The 20470-nt window shown below is 37.8% G+C and overlaps 1 protein-coding gene and 1 long non-coding RNA gene across 3 annotated transcripts in view; one reads left to right on the plus strand and one right to left on the minus strand.

The window, feature by feature from the left end:
* Positions 1-11974, plus strand: part of IFT81 (intraflagellar transport 81) — a 45151-nt gene extending 33177 nt beyond the window's left edge. For both annotated transcript variants that reach the window (XM_052795374.1, XM_052795375.1), the window contains exons 14-19: positions 314-403; positions 1402-1488; positions 3078-3149; positions 3238-3323; positions 8137-8182; positions 9124-11974. In XM_052795374.1, coding sequence (XP_052651334.1) covers positions 314-403; positions 1402-1488; positions 3078-3149; positions 3238-3323; positions 8137-8182; positions 9124-9306 — 564 coding nt within the window. In that variant the 3' untranslated portion in view covers positions 9307-11974. The remainder of the gene's footprint in view (positions 1-313; positions 404-1401; positions 1489-3077; positions 3150-3237; positions 3324-8136; positions 8183-9123) is intronic.
* LOC128145402 (uncharacterized) lies at positions 1710-12342 on the minus strand. The gene is made up of 3 exons (XR_008236456.1): positions 12228-12342; positions 3920-4005; positions 1710-1811 (listed from the first exon to the last, which is right to left on the minus strand). It is a non-coding gene; the product is annotated as an uncharacterized LOC128145402 (long non-coding RNA).
* Positions 12343-20470: the final 8128 nt, after the last annotated feature.

The raw sequence follows: 20470 nt of genomic DNA on the forward strand, positions 1-20470 counted from the left end.
TTTTCCCCTACTCCTTAAGCTCTTTAGGTGTCTGGCACAGAGGCTGTCTTCTGGACTTCGCTGTGATGTTCTCAGTTGAAACAATGGGAGCAGAGTTTGTCTCATTTGTGGTAATGACCCCACTGCAAGATGGGCTCTTTCCCTTCGTTAATTAGGCCTGAACTTATGTTATATTATATATAGTTCAGGCTTTCATTGCACATTTTTTCTCTCCATATTTTGATTTCTTTCCCTTTCTTTTCATAATTCCTAATTATATAAATGTACTATTAGTATCATAGTGTTAATGTATATTATTTTGTCCCTCTTTCAGGTAAAAAAACTTAACATTATGGTGGCAGAGAAGAAGGCAAGCCTAGCTCCTGTTATCAAAGAACTGAGGCAGTTGCGTCAAAAGTGCCAGGTTAGTAGAAACACTTCTCTCATTCTATGTAAATAAAGTCAGAATCACAAATAAGTCTAATTTACGGATCTCCTTAGTGCTGTACAAGGACGTAATCAACTTTGAAGGAAAGCTGGAAATGGCAGAATGGGTCAACAATGATTTGCAACAGGCAACATGTTAAAGACTGGAATTCGTAAAAGCTGACAGTGCAGGCACAAAATCATGCTATCCTTTATAGCAATTTAAAAAATTAGTACACCAGGGGAAAATCTAAAAAATCATGGTTCAAAACCATAGCAAAGTTTGTTTTCAGATTGGTTTCAAAGGTTTTTCTGCATCTCAGCACTAATGATCTCAACTAATGCTCTCCTTTTTAAATGGATTGCAAATAATATCCAAATAGTTGAATACATTGATCTAATTCCTATATTAGTCTGTAGGAATGACAGATTTATCCATTTGTTTTCAAAATTTTATAGAGAGCTGAAAAAAAAAAGTTCAGGTCCACAGCTGCTGTAAGTTGGCTCATTGCCATAGAAGTAAATAGAGCTATCCATTTATCTATCAACTGCATTTCCAGAAAATTTTTAATGGTTCTATTAAGTGTCAGCAAATGAAACCCAGCTAAGGTGTTTGTTGCGTACTACTATAAAGCTGGCTTTTTATAGGTAGCAAGTATATTGATCCTTTCTTAATCTCTATAATTATTTTTCCTTTCTTCTTGCAAACACTGCCCTATTAACCTACCACGTTAAAGCTATGGATATGGCTCTAAAGAGGAAATTTGCATGCTATGTTGTGGTGTATACAGCTGATCCTCCAGTATGCGAGCGGAGGCTAGTGGCTTCCCCATGTGTAATAATACCCGTGTGCCTGCTAGGTTTATGTAAGTGTCTGTGAGTGTGCCAATAGCTGAGGTTGGTGTGTGAGACCGACAAGAACACAGTCTGCCTGAATGTCACATGTCAGTCAATTGAAGATTTCATTTATGTACCCTTTTGCCCTTTTCACATAAGGAATTAACTCAAGAATGTGATGAAAAAAAAATCCAATATGACAGTTGTGCAGCGGGGTTAGAGAGCAATCGCTCTACACTGGAACAGGTAAGATGGTGGCGTGTTCATGCATATTAATAAATGCTGTGCAACCTGTTACTCACTCTGGTACAGTATTTTCCCTGCCTTCCCTCTGGATACAGAAAGTACAGATCCACTTCAGGTGGAAATGAGTCAATGGTGATCCACAACTATGCAAATCATGCCTGAAGCTGCTGTGGACTAGCTGCAGTCACACAAATCTCCTCTTCTGAATAGCAACAAATGAACTCAGTGGTACGTCAATCCATCCACCGACGTCCAGCTTTGATTAGCAAGGATATTGTAAAAGAAGACACATCTGCCAGAAATCCTTCTGACCTAGAGAGTATCTGTTAGAAAAGAATTTGACCATAAAATGAGGATTAGTTTATGAAGACAAATCTTTATATTTGTTTAGCAGATTCATTAAATTAGCAACCAATCCAGTGCATAATTAATGCACTGAAATTGATGGCAAGGATACATCATTAAATGTGACTGTCCTGTATTCTTGCATACAACAGTTTTTTAAAAATACAACCATACAGGTGTAGTAAGAGCTTGTGTGTATGTAGTTTATGCATTACTTGGAACTATAGCACTTTTAGGAGGGAAGGTACTTAAACCAGCACAATCCTTTAAGGTGTGGTCAGTATTAATATGTTGAGATGAATCTGCTTTATCTCACTAGATCGCCTCCTGTGAATTTTGTCTGGACTTGATTTTTCAAGGCCTTGCACACATAAGGAATATATTTCAAAATAAAAAAGGTGTACAATTAAAGTGTGGGTGGATATATAGATAATTCTTTTCCTGTACTAAAAGTACCTTTGTATAGCTTAATCCAAGCAAAATAAAAGAATCCATAGATAAACCTACTATGAAGTACACTTTCCATAAGAACTATTTTACAATAGCAATCAAGGCTTTTTTTCTTGGCACACAAATCTAAGTCATTTTCTAACACATGATGACAATCACATCCACTGATAAAGCTGGACATGAGTGTCAGCAAACTCTTGCAGTTGAACAGTAGAATTCAGTATTCCAGCTGATGGTCTGAAAAGCACACGGTGATGGAGCTTTGAGTTGACAACTGCTGTGTGACCTGGGGTACATGAATTCCACTTGGATTATTAGGGGTTTTTGGTATGGACCATTTAGAGATGGGAATAACCCACTTTCTCCATACTCCTCAACATAATTATCGATTACTAATTAACATACTATTAACACGTCTGTAGCTTTTAACATACATTTTGCTGATGTGTTCCAGGAAATGCTTGTTCACAACTGTATTTAGCACTTACGATGTGCTTAGGAACAAGAGTCTTGGCAGCACTTGTGAAGTGTCTCTTAGAAGTCAGTCATATTAATAAACACCTATTAACAATCATTTAACATCTCTAACTGTGACTGAACCTGCAAATCTAAAAAAATCAAGTGTCTTTAAAAGAGACTTCTGTAAAGCCCAGTTATATAAATATTTAAGAAATTATCAATTCCGTATTATGCCTGTTTCTATTATGGACTCTCCCGGTTTATATAGCAACACAGGGCATCTCCTGTGGACTTTCACTTACGATGTCCTTTGAAATCTCATTCTTGTACTACAGGAAGTGAAAGGACTTCTTGAGGAGTGTGTTCAGGAAGAAAGCAACTACCATTATATTAACTGCATGAAAAGGGTAAGATCACAAGAGAGACCAAATTGTTCATTGTGAAATGAAATAGCAATTATAGTATATATTTTTTTAAAATTATGTTTCTTTATAGAATCTAGAAATACAGCTGCAGCGTGCTAAAGAAGAAATGAAGGCATACGTCTCCCCAGATCCACAGGAGAGACGAAAGGCAATTCGGTAAGTGTATTAATGTGTTTTGTGTTCCTTTGTGTTAACTTGAAGGATATTCATAAACTGAGGTCGAAGTTAGGAATTTTCTCACTGGCATTTGAACTGGAGGACTTCACCTGCTAAATTTAGAAACACTATAATAATCTAAAAATAAGCATCTCGAATTCCAGTATATACTGCTGTAAACCTATGAGTTGTCTCAGACATACCAAAAGATTTTCCCTTCCTGCTGGAGATTATAGGCCCCAGATAGTGGTTTTAACTTGCAGTCCGTGTTGGCACAAGCTCAGAGAAGCTGTGCTTCAGCTAGGTCCTGCAGGAAGTGTGGCTCTACCAGACATAATACCTCTGCCAAGTTTCCCCTTGAGACTCCAGCGTGCAGGAGTAGAAGGTCTACCACCTCTCAGAGAGCAACCATATGCTGCCCTCAGATTCTGGCCATTTCTTGCAAATCTTCTACTCTTCTTTCAAGTATAATAGCTATTGCCGTTACCAGTACAGGAATGGAGGACTGCATATACTCATCATAAATGGATTTTGGTTTGCTCCCATTTGTTGTTACTGGAGGTAGAATGAATGCTGTTCTGCACCATCACACTAACCTTCATCTTTACACTCAATTTAATTTACTCCAATATAAAGACAGTTGCTTCATCCTGTCAGTTTTTTCAGGACCCCTTGCCTTTGCCTGGTATGGAGAGAAGCAGAAAAGATTATGAATTGAGCTGATGATTTTGTTTGTGTAGTTTTCTATTTTAAATGTTGCAGTCCTGCCAAAGATCGAAACATTTTCTGAGAATGAGATATTTTGGATTAATTATCTGTGCTAAGAAGTCTAAATGTTACCATGTCATATAGATTTTTTTACACGTTACTGCATACTAAATATTTTTGCAAAAGTATCCTGTTTAAAATTTTGAATATGTTCAGTCTTTTAATAGAATAGAAAAGTTGAAACAAAATTCAGGCAATAAAGTCAACAAGCTGGTTCAGCCCCATCAAAATGAAACATCAGGAAAATCCAGAATAAAACTTTTATAATTTCCACTTGGTGAAAGTGTCAAAATACCTGCTTTTTATTCTGCGTAATTAGTTTTTTTTAAATTTCAGAATTTTGCATGAAATAGAAATTCTGTTTTCCAGCTAGTTTTATCTTTGACAAAAAAAAAAAAAATCTTAGATCCTAGCTGTCGACAAAATAAACAAGCTTAAATTGTCGTCACTAGTTTTACAAAGTCATCTTTGGCTTTCACACCACAGTATTTCTCAGTCATGAAAATATTTATCAAAACAGTAGTTTTAAAATTTATATTTGCTGGGTTTGATCAAGGGTATTTTTGGTTTATTTTTTAATGAATGGAACGAGTGAAAAACACTCTGATGTTTTGAAGGTAGCATTGGGTCTTCTTAAAGGTGTAGTCATTACTGTACCAAGGAATCTCCACAGAGTATATCATTCCTAGTTCAGTGCAGAGGGGACATCAGCTCTGCCTGCTACCTCTCCATCTCACAGTCTGCATCAGTCAGCATTCCTACAGTTTGCTTTATTGCTTAGGCTTTAAAAAGCCACAGCAATATAATTCCTTGATGTGAGGCCTCTTCTTAGATTTCTGCATTTGTATTTCAGTGACAAGACAGATTGTTGCTTGAGATGTGTGTAATCTGTCATGTCAGAGCTGTGGTTCACGTACAGTCTTCTGTACAATGTGCCAAAATGCTTCACAAAATTGTCCCATTCACAAAACAATTTAAAAGCATGACTGAGTGGCAAAGCAAAGATAGAGTTGCTTAATTAGATAATTAATAATCATTCTACACTCCATTTGAAAGCTTCAGACCATCCAGTGTGCTGGCATCACAACAGGAAAAGAGAACCAGTAGTTGTCTGCCACTTCTCAAAGGAGGTGGAAGAATAAATTAATTTCCCAAGATATCTGTCCTCTTAGGACTTTTTACCTTTCAGAACAATTTCTGGACCTTTCTGTTGCAGTGGTGGCGATGAGGGAAGCACCGTTAATTGGTAGTATACATAATCAAATGTCATTCAGTATCACCAGAGGCAATTTCTTCACTCACTGTGGAGTGAAAAAAGGCAGTAGTTGACTGCTAAGATTTTACAGGTTCTGGAATGGGGCCATTGACAGGGATAGCGATGTGTCTGAGTGAGAAAACTCCAGGGATTCCCTCAGGAGACACTGAGAGATGAGGTTGTCTTCCCCCATCAGATCCTTCATGAACTAGAAGTTGTCCCGATGGTACCAGTGGAGCTGCATCTCCTGCTGTTCTAGAACATGAGGCAGAGATCACTAGGAAATGAAGGGCTCGATTAATTCCATCACAGAGACCTTCTGCAAGGATCTGAGGCATGGAAACGTTTAAACACTATGTAGTAAACAATGTAGGAAGAATAAGAGTAAGTAAAGAATCCAAACTACTAATGTTAGGGTGGGACAAGAAGAGGAGGAGGAGATAGAATGTGAGTGGAGGCTAAGAAGCCTCTTTACTCCATCTTACAAAATAGTGGAAAGCTGCACGAAATAAAAGATTTATCTAATGAAAGACGAAAAAACAGCAAAATTAAGCAGCAGGGTGAAAAGAGAAGTGGCTGTAAGGAAAATCTTATTGATTATGTGAATATTCATTAGTGTGGAAAGCAACACAGCTCAGCCAAGCAGCTGAGAGGAAATGCAGGTCAAACAGCAGGCACTGTCCTTTTATGGCCTCGCAGAGAAGGGGAGGGTCCAAGTTTATTCACAGATGGTCAGCAAAAAATGCTCTAACTCAAATACGTGTGCAATGAACATCCACAATGTGAGTATTCACACAGACAAGCCATCAAAGCCAAATGCTGGAATTAAGTGTGAGTCCAGCTCTGTAATTCCAGGTATGGTGAGGAGAATGTGAACGGAGCATTACCACTCTCTCCGCTGTCCCTGTTTCACTTGCTAACTGTGGGCACAGAAGCTAGGGAAATTATCCTCTCACAGTGACTATACACATTTTTGACCTTCTGTAAGAGGTCGCAGACCCATCGCATTTGAATGAATTACAGCAAAGTTCAGTATAGAGGTCTTTGCAAAATATAAAATGAGACAATAATTTTTTTTTCTAGACATCCTTTTAGAATGTGAATGTATTTTTCAGCAGGCACTGGAATGTAAACAGAGTAAAAATGAACCATAAATATAACAGCACTTTCCTAACAAGGTATTGAACAAAAAATGTCTTAATTCCAACCCTCTTTATTGAATATAAACTCTCTGTTCCGTGGAGTCACTTCTTAGGAATGTGAAAAGTTAATTTTCTTCTCTAAATCTTCTCTAAAAATAGAAAGTAGTGTTTTTTTAATGAAGTTATTAAGTTGCATTCTTTCCAGTCATCATTATAAATAGTAAAGAAAAACTTACTAGGAAAGATGTCTAATCTTCTGATGATTACTTTGAAAACTCTACTTTAAAAAAAAAAAGTATGTTCTTGAGGCCAAATGTGTGTGAACATATGCTGCGTGCCAGTGGAAATATGAAGATTCAGTGTGGCTTTCCATCTCTTTGATTTGGTGAGGATTGCTAGGGATCAGCTGTGCAGCACAGCACTTGGAGCAGCCTCAAGATGGCTCTGATTTGTTCTGGCTAGAATTGTCCAAGAGTGAGAGATCATAAAATGATCCAGCTTTGTTCCTTGCATGTCTGTTGTGCAGGGAGTACGGCAGGCAGGGCCCAGGTGGCCAGGGGCCCAAGGGCTCCAGTCAAAAGCCTGGCATACTTAGTAGAAATGGAAGGAATATAAGAAACGCAATGCGTTGGTTCTGCACGACTTCTCACCATGCTCTAGCAAACCTTCACACCCTGGTATCATGAAGGCTGATACTTCTTTCTGGAAATTAGGATTTCTCTATGCAATGTTCTCCTACCCTGAGCAATTTGGAAAGTTCTTTACATGAGTTGGGTTATTTTGAATTCCGCTAGCAAACTCTCAACCTCTAAGTGTACCTGTTATACACAAAATGTAGTAATTGATTTTTTTTTTCAAGTGAATCAGTGAAGAGATTTTTTTGTTGTCACATTTCAAAATATTTTAAAATAAGTACATAGTAACGTATCTGAATCGTGCTGTTATGGTTTGCATATTATATTGTCAGGTTTCATGTATCAAGTTTGCATATGTCAGAAAGTGATCCAGCCACTTGTTACAGACAAAGGTGTACAGCCAAGATTTTTAATAATGAAATGTCAACAGTTATGCTTCTAAGCCTATATTTAGGCACCTAAATGTGACGGCTGTTTTCTGAAAGCGAGGAACGCGCAGCGGTTCCATTGCAGTCACTGGATTTGTCAAACCTGGGGTGAAATACTATTCCCCTTCATTCCTGTATTTTCCCACTCATTCTAACACCACATTCACAGCAATTAAGGGCTGTGGATTCGTAAACTCTGATGCTTGTACAAATGAGGCCACTGGCTGACCTCAGAATATCACCAGGATAAATGCACTATTAAAAAGGGATCAAGTATATCTTACCTAAATGATCTTGCTGTTGTTCCTTGCTGGAAGGAGCGGCAATCATGCCTGCTTCAAAAATGTAAGAGATCTTATCCAATATCACTTTTCCCAACTGCACAACTGAGAGAATCAGAGAGATCTGACCCTTGATGTCACGGGATATGTTGTCCAATGACAAAAAGGTTTCTTCATGCTTTCTCTTCTATCTCATTTATGTACTTCCCAATACTTTCATAATTTTCCATGCTTGCATCATTGTTCTGTCCTATTACATAGAACCAAATAAAATCATAATAAAATTATTTTCTATTTCCTTCAGAGAACAGTACACACGGATGATCCTTGAACAAGAAAACCTTGGGAAGGTAAGAATGAGGTTTTTACCTTGTAAAAACGTTGTACAGTTCATAGTTTTGTGGGGCTTATTAGTAAAGACTGTGGTCAGTCTTTTATAAAAAGCATATTGCAGCCTACAAAGAAAATTCCATTACTGCTGGCATTGGTAACTAATACCCTGAAAAGAGATCATGCTCGCTCTTCAGGGCTTGATTTCCTGCAGAGTATAGCATGAGCTGCTTGTAAAAGATAGTCAAACAGCTTAACGTGACAGCACATTCCCTGAAAACCATTTGGATAAGAAACTGAAACATGGGCATAACAAACTGTGCCAGCTCAAATTTTATGTTGTATATAAAGCAACCTGTTGAAGACAATAAATTTTGAGCCTGTCAGCCTTATCACTGTTATTAAAGGCCAGGGGATCATCAGCGCATCAGTGTTAAATAAAAGCAGTTGTCCATTTTTAATCTCGTATGAAGCTCAGATCAGCATGGATGAGGTTAGGCTTACCAATTGACACTAAACATCTTTCTTTTATTAGTTTCCTTCTTATGAGTCAGTCTGTGAGCGATTTTTACAGGTTTGGGCTATTAATAATCAGTAGCAGGTTTAATTGTAAAACATTGATTTCATGTTTATAATATCATTATATGAATCCATTGCAGGTTGCAACTTGATATTGCAAGATTTCTGTATGGAAGTGAACTCAGATTTTTAGCATAACTTCTCAAATAGATAAGACTATTATTCAGACAGTTTTAAAACATTTAAATAGTTGTCAATCCGTACAAAGCAGATATCAGTCCCAGGCGTTAATGCATTTATCACTTGCAAGGAGTGTTATAAACTTGAACAAAATAATACTTCAGTAGCATACAAAAATCTTTGTCATTCCAAGCTGCCCATGTAAGCAATTTTTGTGGCTTGGAACTGTTCCAGAAATCTAATATTTTTGTATTTTTAACAGAAATTACGAGAGAAGCAGAAAGTTGTACGGGAAAGTCATGGGCCAAACATGAAGCAAATTAAAATGTGGCAGGATTTTGAGCAGTTAATGGAATGTAAGAGAGAATGTTTTCTGAAACAACAAAATCAAACAGCCATTGGTGAAGTCATTCAGGAAGGAGGTAAAGATAGGCTTGTATTATGAATTCTTCCTTCTTGATACCAACATAAAGTAGGAAGACAGCGTGTTGGCTTCTTAAAGGTAACCTCTTACTAAATATTGCTGCTTTCATCATTTCTACATAAATTTGTTGTACATTATTTCGTTTTGGTGGATAAACAAAGAGCACAACTAACCACTCTACGAAGCTTTTCCTCCATTGTTTAAGTGACAACATAACGCGGTTGGGAAGATCTGTTACGAGAGCTGCACTAGGGTGAACCTCATCGTAAATCTTTGTTTTATGAGGCTGGGAATGGTATGCATCTGCAGAGAGATCAAAGGAAAAGAAATCCTTCTCCAGGGTCACAGAAAACTTATGTAATTGCTCTGCTCCTTATTCTGTATCATCTAAGGTTACATTTTTGCAAGGCCTGGGACTTGATATTGTATAATTGTGGACCTCCTGGCTTGGCCCTCTCCTTCCCTATTGTCTTTATTCATCTAGTGTGACTGGCAAGAATGGAGCCTTTTTCGGTCTGAGCTGCACAGACCTTGCCTGCACACTCCTAGTCATACTTTCCTTGCACGGTTGAATTAAACTGATTGTGCTTCCAGGAGACAGTTCATTGCTACAGCATCAGGAGTAGGTTCTGAGAACAATTACTTGGATTCTGAACTTTTTCCGTTATCTTTTGTTGTTGTTTTTAACAAATATATTTTTCTTGCACATATACCTTCTTCTAATTTTGCTGAGTTGCCCACGTGAAAGTGTAAATGGTGGTTGACTAACGGCTTTCTCCACTGAGGACATTTTGTGCTGTTTTGTCTGTGCAGTGTGGTTCCAAAGTGATTATGCTACCCAAAGAGGGTCATCCCAGGGATGGAGGGTTATTGATGGATGTAAATATGGCACAGGGGTTCGTGCATATGTTAGGGCATGCAAAACAGGTAGATAGGCAAGGCTGCTGTGTACTCTGGCTTTGATCTGTGAGCTACAGGCAACTGTCACTGCCCTTAAAATCGCATCACGAGACCCACAGCTGACCCAGGGTAAGAGGAAAGTAGGTGAGGCTTGAAACTGTCCCTCACGCTTCATCATCTCGGATGAGCACCTCTTAGCCACAATCAAAGATCAGAAGCAGAGAGATAAGTCTGCGGGACTAGAACTCTTGCTATTCTTCTTTAGTCTCTTGGCTTATTGAATTTCTAGATAGGGTTGGGGTTTTTTTGGTTTTTCCTGCCTGAAGTAGAATGTCTTTTCAGGACATAAAAAATAATTTTGCTTTCTCTGGTACCTAACTATGAGATCCTCTGCTGTTTTCTATATTAAGAGAGAGTATGGTAATTATATATCATTCCTAGTTTGCCTTTGCATTAAATGTATTTGTTAACAGAACTAAAATTAAATCTGATGACTACATTTTGACTGTATGGTATTCTTTTTTTTTTCCATTTCTTAGGTGAAAGAAGGTGAATTGTTAGTGACAAGTAGCTTGCTGGGCCACAGGAAAAAGAGGTTTGAATGGGTCATTTAATGAAATTTCTTTCAGGTGCCCCCAAAGGGTTCAAAACTGCAGTGTGTGTGTAAAGAGTGGGTCTCAGATCCATGGAATCCCAGGACATCCTCATGTAAGCCCTCCCACGCTGCTGAATAGCTGAAGATAGTCTTTCTCAACAGCTGCACACTAATCTTTCCCAGGGCAAGGAGAAGCAGCACATTTTCCCCTACGCACATTTTCAGCGAGTGTGGAAGGAAAGCTGTGGTGTAGGATATGGGCACAGGTAGAGTTGGCCGGGGTGGGGAGAATGTGCACCGCTGCCACCACCCGCTGCTTGCATGAGTTGATTACTTTCCACGGCAGGAGAACGGGCTTTAGTAAGGCACTGAAGGGAGGCCATATCGATCTGGAAGGGAGAAGCTCAGGAAAAGGACATATGCAGACTATGTAGTGTGGGCACAGCCATCTCCAGAGACACCTATACCTTTTTCTTCCTGCTAGCCCTGTATTACCAAACTTCACCTGCATTGCACTGTAGAGCCTGCTGAGCTGAAGAAAGTTATGGTAGTCACATACCTGGACTTCCAAAGGAGGGTTTTGCTGAATACTTGCCAGCAATAGTAAAACAACACAGACAACTAGATGAAAGACATGCTGAAAACATGGGATAATCACCAAAATGGGGCATTTAGGTTACTTAAGAACCAGCCTGTATGGTTCAGAGTCACCAGACAGAGCATGAGAAAGGAGATTTTATATACTTCAAGTAAAAACTTTTAACAAAACCCTAGAAACCCTATTTGATTGGACCATTTACGCAAAGATGTATTACATGGATTAGCCTGCTGCCCAGGGAAAAGCAATGCTTTTGAAATTCATAGCAATGATGCAGAGTAAGATTGAGTATAATAATTTTCTGTTTTTCTGTTCAGAGTTACCCTAAAAATAGTTCATCTTTCTTCCTTGTAAAAACACTTTATTGCTAGTTACTCAAAGATGACGTGATTGTTGTTCTGATCTGATTAGTGTTCTGTCATTTGTACTGCACCAAGAAAGGGCACACAGATTATACACTACAGCAGCAGCAAAATGACTGTCTGAGATGAAGCAGAAAATCATAATAACTGTTATGAAAAGAAAACTGGAAAAACTCAAATGCTATTTTTAGCTTTTTATACAAGTGGACATTTAATAAATGCAACTTTAATGGATTCTGTTCACTGGCTTTTCCACCTAGTTCATGATTTGATGGGAGCGTTCAAAAACCTTTCAATTTCACAGTTTTATCTTTACTTCCTAACTTGCAACAAAAAGCTCACTTCTGATTTTTTAACTTTGTTATTATTAATAGCTGGTTAACTAATAAGATTAAACATATCATATGGAAAAATACCTGCCTTTTCCTTGTGAAGGTCTAAATAAATCAAAAATGTGCGTAGCTAAATTTGGGGCTCCAGCTCTTACCAAATTTCTTCCAGTCAGAACACTGATCCGAGCAGTCACTCATGAACAGCAGCTTACTTTGTTTCAGAAGGCTTCTCCTTGTCTTTACCCAGGACTGGATGAGGAAGTATTCCAGCTATAGAACTACTAGAGTATTCTGCAGCTTTGCATTACTTAGTCACGTTGGCTTCAGCTGTCCTTAGAGCTACAGGCAATTTCCACATGACCTAAGAGATGAAATAGTTACAGGCATCAGAAACAGGCATGAGAAAACAGTACATCTACCGTGTTATATGACCAGCCATTTTACCATCTGGATATCAGATTATTTTGTTTGTTAGTGGTACCATTTTACTTCCATTTGAACTATAATAAATAAAAAAAATGTTCTTAGACTTCCTTAAGTAGCCCAAATCTAGGAATACTTACTTGTATATCTTTAGTCACATGGATATTACTAGTAATGAAGTCATATGCATCTAGTTGCCCACAATCATAAAAGCTAGGCCCTGCTATTGTATTTATTGCCTCAAATTGCGGCAAGGCGCCCGGGGCTTCTCGCTCAACGTGCCCCGGGATCCCACCTCAGCCAGCAACCTCTAATGATTCGCTTTACCGGGTAAAACTGCCCATTGCCGAGTGCCAGCTATCCTGAGGGAAACTTCGGAGGGAGCCAGCTACTAGATGGTTCGATTAGTCTTTCGCCCCTAGACGCAGGTCGGACGACCGATTTGCACGTCAGGACCACTACGGACCTCCACCAGAGTTTCCTCTGGCTTCGCCCTGCCCAGGCATAGTTCACCATCTTTCGGGTCCTAGCACGGACGCTCACGCTCCACCTCCCCGTACGGGTGGCGCGATATTAGGAAAAATTTCTTTACTGAGAGGGTTGTCAGACATTGGAATAGGCTGCCCAGGGAAGTGGTTGAGTCACCATCCCTGGAGGTATTCAGAAAGCACATAGACAAAGTACTCCAGAACATGGTTTAGTGGGCATGGATGATGGTTGGACTCGATGATCTTGAAGGTCTTTTCCAGCCTAATGATTCTATGATTCTATTTTGTTTAAATGTACTGATTTCCAAAGCTTTCTTGATAAGACTTTCCTACATTATGATGCTGCTCACTGTTATCAAACACAATACAGCAGAATTATTCAGCAACAGTTCAGCGCCTAGAAAATGTCCTCACAATGAGGATGTTCTGATTAATAAGCATGGATAGTGTAGTACCCAATAAGCAATATGAAATCTGTTCTCTGAGTGACTTGCTGGTTCAGGAACTGGAAATAAAGTACAGAGCTGCTTCTCCTTAGATCACTATTTCATGTCTGGCCCAGATGAACAGTGACTGAAAGCTCCCTGCTAACTAACTACCTGGTGGCTGTCCTCAGCAAGTGATCTATGCAGAGCAATTTGGCAGTATCAGTCCAATTCCTAAATCACCACTCTGGCAGTGTTTAGCTAGCCTGGAGCCAGCTTCCACCATATGACTGAAAGACCACGGGGACTGAAGTGCTGTCACCAGAAAGGTGTCCCCTTGGGAGAAAGGTCACGACACATTGACACAGCGGAGTGTGGGAAGCCATTACTCCATCATCTTGTCTGCGGATGAGGAGAGCGCTGATGCTTGCAGATCTGGTTCCTCTCGTTGGCCTTGTATTTGCACAGACTCAAGAGAAAAAAATAAAGAACTCAATCTGCAGGTGTGCCCTGTGTTATCATTTGTAGCAGTAGGTTTCCTGCTGAAGGAACGCTGTTAACTCTTCAGCTGCCTTCCTCTATTGCAATTTGTAATGGAAACAGAATTGAAATTTTCATGGGCATGCCAGTGAGGAAGTATTACACGAATCAGAAGTTTTTATCACAAGGTACCACCTGTCTGGGCAACACCCAATGGGGTAGCTGTTTTTTTAACAATCAGAATTTGACCAATTTCCAGCTTGTTTGAAGAGTTCTTTAAATTCTCAGCATGAATTTAAAATCGGTTCTCCAAATTCTCAGTGTCTCTGTTTCTGTAGCGCTAGTTCCACAGTAGCAGTCTCCAAACTCCCAAAGCAGTCTGTTTTATTCCAAGGTCACTGGGTGAAAAGGGTATTTTTCACAATTGCATTACACTGATTTTCCTGGTTCTAGTTTACAGACAAAAAAACCGCTGTAAGCCACTGTGCCATGGTGATGTCAAACTCGGTGAGGAGCTCTGGTGTTTGAGGGGGGAGCAAACATATTCCAAATAATCAGCAGGAACTGTGAGACAAATCATGCTGTCCTTACTTTCACAAAACCCTCACTGACTTCAGTGGGAGTTTTGCCAAAATAAGGTCTGCTGGATTTAGCTCTGTATTCTTCCTCCTGACAGAACAAGCAGGAATTAAAGGGCCAGCATCAGATTTATAAGACGCAGAGAATAAAAAAGAACTGTAATTATCTAAAGTAATGGCTTTCATCCAAGACAAATCAATGTTCCATTAGACACATCCTAATTTATAACAAAAATTAAATGTGTGTGCAAGTTTTTCTCAGCACAAACAATCAAAACACACCAGTCCTTAGCAATATGGTTTGATTTTTATTAGACATCTAGGAGAGGCTGTCTTGCACAAATCTAGTGCTGAAGTATTTATAGTGTTTATCATTAAAACACAATTTTATGCATTACCTTGTATGTAAAGGCATTATTTATATTTATTATAAAAAAGAAGTATATTTTTACCTTTTTTTTGCATTTCCATTCCTCAGTTTTGAAAAAAAGTGTGGTTTTGCAAATTAAGATACACACAGCCAGCATTTGCTGAATGCCAAGAACTAGAGTTCTTCTGCAAATGGATCTACTCAAGGCAATGTCTATTATACTGTTTCAGTTCAGACTGTCATTACAGAATAACATGTCATTTTTAAGCTTCTAAATTTTATTGCAACCACTCAAGTTTTAAAAACACTCATTTATAGAATAAGCACTTAATTAGGTCTACTTTTGAAACAGGATAAAACCAAATCCTGCACATTTTGCTAATACCAGAAAAAATGCAGTTGATGCAAGTATAGAAAATGGGATCTTACCAATTTTCAAAGATAAATTCGTCTCTCTCTCCCTACTTCTTTCCCCTGGAATGGAATAGAAAATATGCCTGGCACTTAGGAAGCAACAACAACAAAACCATAAAGGCATACATCATGTACAAATTATAACCATGTAAGGGAAATAATGAAGGAATTAATTTCACAATTTCTTCTTTATAAATTTTACAACTGGTTCATACTGAAGGAAACTCCACAAAATTCTTGATTGAGATTTTCTGCAATTAAAATAAAATTTGTGGGGTTTTAATGCTTTTCTTTTACTGGATTACTGTTTTTTAAATAGCAGTTGAATTTCTAGGGTTATAAAATGTGAAGAATTCAGCAGTTTGCTTGGTTTACACTATTGCAGCATTTTCTGGCAAGTAAATTAGTGTTTAAGCATTTCTTTCCAGTTATCACAGAAATCTCAGAGCCATTAGTGCAGAATTACCAAAAGCAAAAGGGGCTGATTAATTTGGGATTCTAAAAACTGAAAATCTAAAAATCAAAAATCACATTAAAATTATGCATTTTGCCTATCAACTGCTATTTAAATGATGCCTTGCTCCAAGACTGCATTCTGTGGACTGCAGCATTCAAAAACTTTGAATTGTTTTAAGTATTTATAAAACATTGTACCCATCTCCCTTATTCCGTGCTTTAAAGCATGCCATGTTTTTATAGCATATTAAAAAGAAAACAGAACTGTATCAGAACATTGAAAGTCACCCACAGACAACCTGTTCCACTAATATTTTGCATTCACGTTGCATCTTTTGTTCTAAAGGATTTCTCTACTTCATTTTCATTTTACGTAGGCTGATTAGACTGCTCAGGTATCTGCATGAGTGAGCCATGAAACAGTGAGAGATCTAGTTAATGTTCAGAAGACAGTAATGAAAATTGGGCATTTATTATTTCATGGGCAATGGCAACATCATCTCAAAATTAAATCTCCTTAGGAAAATATCTCCCACAGCTAATAACTAGAAAGCAATCTGAATTCTTCTAACAAAGAGGTGGAGCGTGGCATACTTCATAGTGGGTTGTTACTGTTGTGCTTACTATTCCTTTTGTATTTCTTCTTTATTACACTGTACTTCAACCATTTGTATGTGAAATGCATCACTTTAAAATCTATATGCACTGAAGGTTCTTTTCTGCTTGTTGATTTAACTGAAGTGAAGGTTGATCGTAAAATACGAGAGGGAAAGAGAGAACTCATATACTGGAAAAAGCACTATAAATATTTTCCTGGGATCATTAACACAACCTCGTAACACTTCACCCCGTGTAGCGGAAAGAATTATACAATCCTTTTACAAAATGTCTAAAAAGTGTTTACAATTCCATCCCAAATTAATGTGGCTTTTTTTTAAGTGTAAAGAAAACATCCCATAATTCTTGATTCTGTTATCAAAGTTATTTTCAATCTTTGAAGGGATTCACTTGCTAGTGACTTGGCAGTGTCAAACAAATGTTCGACTTTTATTCTGACACTTCTTGAAGAATTTGATTGAAACTATATATGTCTAGATAACACCCAACAAAGTGCTCCTCTTGCGTTTGTTTCAAGATATTTTTGGAAACAACAGAGGCGACCTTGGATGGAGCTGCTTTTCCAATTTAGGACTTCATTTGGTCTAAGAGAGTAAAATTATACTCTTTAATCCTTTTGCGTACCCACAAATAAGACAGTTTTATTCTATGCTATTGTAGAACTGTTTTTCTGTACCTTCTTTGAAGTGTTGATCTGTTTAGGATAAGAATTATTTTAGGTAAACAACAGTTACTTTCAACTGTACATATAAATAGTCCTCTGATGTATCACATGTCCCTTAAAAATATTGTGTAATCTAAATGTACAGTGGTCCTTTATGTAATACCTTTGCTTCTTTAGAACTAGTGTTAATAAGTAAGCGTTAGCCTTTGTCTTTGCTTATAGACACGAAGAATCTGATCTCAAGCCAGAGCTCACGCAGACTTGATGTAAAGTCTAAATGAGGAGAGTGGTAATGCTGGCGAATGCTCTATGATGGGACTGCCACCTGTCCAGATCACAGGAGAAATATTGTTTGTCAAGCTTCAAGTTTAAAAGCCAAGGTTAGGAGCCAGGTTCTCGGTACATCTAAGTGTTTTCTTCTGACATCAGTTTGCCAGCTGTGCAATTGTATCTGTAAAATTTTATTACATCTAATCACTTAAGATGTTTTAAATAGTTTGCACTTAATTTTCTATATAATCAATATATTTTAATTCATTTGTGTTACTCTCTGTTAATAGGCATACTGCACTCTAACAAAATGGAATTAGTTTGTTGCAATGATAATGCAGTTTCACTGCTGTGAATACAAACAGAGTTGACAGAGTACAGTATTCTTGTCATTTATCCTGTACAATATCTCTACAACAATAATGTTGTCTGATGTTACCTAATGATCAAATACAAAGTATAATATGGAAACTAGATCTAGACCTGCCAGTATATGCAAATGCAGATGTAAATGTACTACTGGGGAGTATATTGTTTATATTCATTTGATCACACTTAGTGTCAATACATATTTTTGTAGCTCTATTATATACTTACTATGACTGATGGCTCAAGTTCTAACTCTAGAATATCCAGTTCCCTGATTTTATGGCATTGTCATGTAAAGTAGTTGTGGACAGCTTAAAAGAAGCAATTCTTAACTGATCCTGTGAACCTATACATATGTGAACGTCACTACATTAGCATGTGGACAAAACAGATTAAAATAAACTATTTGGTATAACAACTTTCATCATAGAATTTCAAAATAATTTACAAACAACTCTTAGTAAAGTCTGTTGACCGTATAGCCAGATAAAGAAGTTGCTGCTATTTATATTGTTGTTCAGACCTCCGAAACCTCATTCTAGCCCGAGGTTTGGTTTATTTGAACATAAAGGAATGATAAAGCAAATGTCACAAAATTTCCCAGTGCAGTAGTCAGTGTCCTAGCTTCGAGTATCCTTGTCTGACCCCTGCCACTCCCTAAAAAGTAATTCAGAAGTAAAATGTCTGTACATTTGCAATGAGATTATTCATTGAAATGTGTAATGGAAAGGTCGTAACAGCTACAGATAAACAAATATGATACAGACAAATGTAAAGCCATTTCCTGAAGGAGTTTTTAATTAAGTTGTAACATGGAATGTCAAACATAAAAAGCATCACAACTACCTTCATTGAGCTAATGGAGTCAACAAAACTAAACGTGAGATTTCCTCTTACCCTGAGATCTTTTTATAACCCCAGAAGATAAATATCAGGAGAAGCAGTCCTAAATAGAACCACTGTGTGTGTGCATGTGCATGCATGCAAACAAAGATGAGGTCTCTCAGTTATAAACCAGTATACAGCACTCTGGGGCAACTTTTTATTTGTGTGCCTATTCTGTGTACATTTTCAGTTTTTTACAAGTGTCTGCTTTGTGCTGTAGCTGAAACACATTGATTATATAACCTAGCACAGAAATAACAGGAAATTCTATTTTTTTTCTTAAACATCTAGAGGAAATTAATAGATTTTGAATATTATTCAATGTCATCTTCAAAAAATGTAAAGATGCATGAATGTGAAAGCATTCCAAGAGAAAAACTAGCTGGCTTAGAACATGGTAAGGGATGAGAGAGTTTTTGCTTCTGGTTTATTGCCCCAGGCAGCTGTGGTCGAAGCTGCTGCTTCTGCTTGTTTGATCTACTCCTCAGTGTACTGGCATGCTGGAATTGGTTAGAATTAGACCTCAAATAGAAAGGCAGCAGATTTATCACTGGAGCACTAAATTTTTCTTTTATATGTGAGAACAAATCCAGGGTAACCTCAGTTAACAAATAGCCCGGTCAATGATGATAACTCCTGTTCAGTCTGATAAATCTGGCCTTAAACAAAACCTGAACTTTTGTTGATACGAGCATATACAAGCACAGGGGAGTAAAACCATTTTCCCCATGAAAAATTTCAGTCTCAAGAGAACAAAAAACCTTAAATGTTCATATTCATTCTTGAAAAAAACCTGAAAAATCATGTTTAAAAAAATCCACAGCTTTTTAATGCAAAGTTAAAATTTTCAGAAGAAAACTTGTACTTTTTGAAAAAAAGACAAAAAAAAGGTTGTTTAGTCAATAGAAAAAAATACAAACCACTCAAATATCTTTGATGGAAATGTTCTCCTTACTTACAAGATGTACAGCCTGTTACTGTGTAGTTCCATTAGAATCAGATGAACTCTTCACAGCAGGCTCAGCAATGCTTACAGTATTATATTCTCCATGGAAAGGCGTGGACACTGGAGTTTCATAACAAGGGAAATTTGTCTTTGATACAGCAGCTGCATCAGAGCCAATTTTACCTGCAAATACATAGTGCTGGTGCAATTTATTTTTGTTTGAAACAATCCATGTGGGTACATCCAGTTTTTATAAAAAGGCATTCAACAAATAGAGTGGTTTGCAATGTATTGCTTCACTGATGCATAAATATTGAATACCTAAACACATTGTTAGCTAATTAAGTTGGGGGTGATTATTGGCTAGAGATAAAGCACAGAGTAATCATGGATTAAGCCTGCCCTCTTACTGCACATACTGTGGTTGCTCCCTGAATACAATGAGGATGTAGGTTTCCAGGAGATTAAATCCAGCAATAATTTGCACCTGGAATCTAAAAGAAGGCCAAAAAAAATTAGATGGAGCTTCTTAAATTGCAGGGTGCTGCATAGACTGTATGGAACTTAAGCCAAAGCTCCTTCAAAAACAAAATCCCTCCAGTAAAATAGCAGTGAGAACTCTGCTTTTAACCGAAATCATTACTTGGTATATACTAATGCATTGTGTACAATTTATCTTTACAAGGCACAGACAGTAAACCAAAATTCACAAAACACTGTTTCAAAAGAGAAACCGCACATACATGCACTCCACACACGCACACACCTCCTGCCACTAGACCAGAGCCAGCAGTAATCCCAGCCAATCTGCCCGAAGCAGAGCCATTGGAAAACATGTTCTACATAAAAAAAATTATTTTCCCATAGGACTGTTGTTTCATAGCTATTGCTGCACCAATGGTAAAAAAAACAGTCCCCACACCCATGTTCCTCCAGTTGTAACCACCCTGTGCTTCATCAGCAAACTGCTTGTATGACTGACTGTGTTAAGAGTTTTGGAGAACTGACCCAT

This window comes from Harpia harpyja, chromosome 9 (genome assembly GCF_026419915.1).
Source record: "Harpia harpyja isolate bHarHar1 chromosome 9, bHarHar1 primary haplotype, whole genome shotgun sequence".
In the NCBI taxonomy this organism is placed as follows: Eukaryota; Metazoa; Chordata; class Aves; order Accipitriformes; family Accipitridae; genus Harpia; species Harpia harpyja.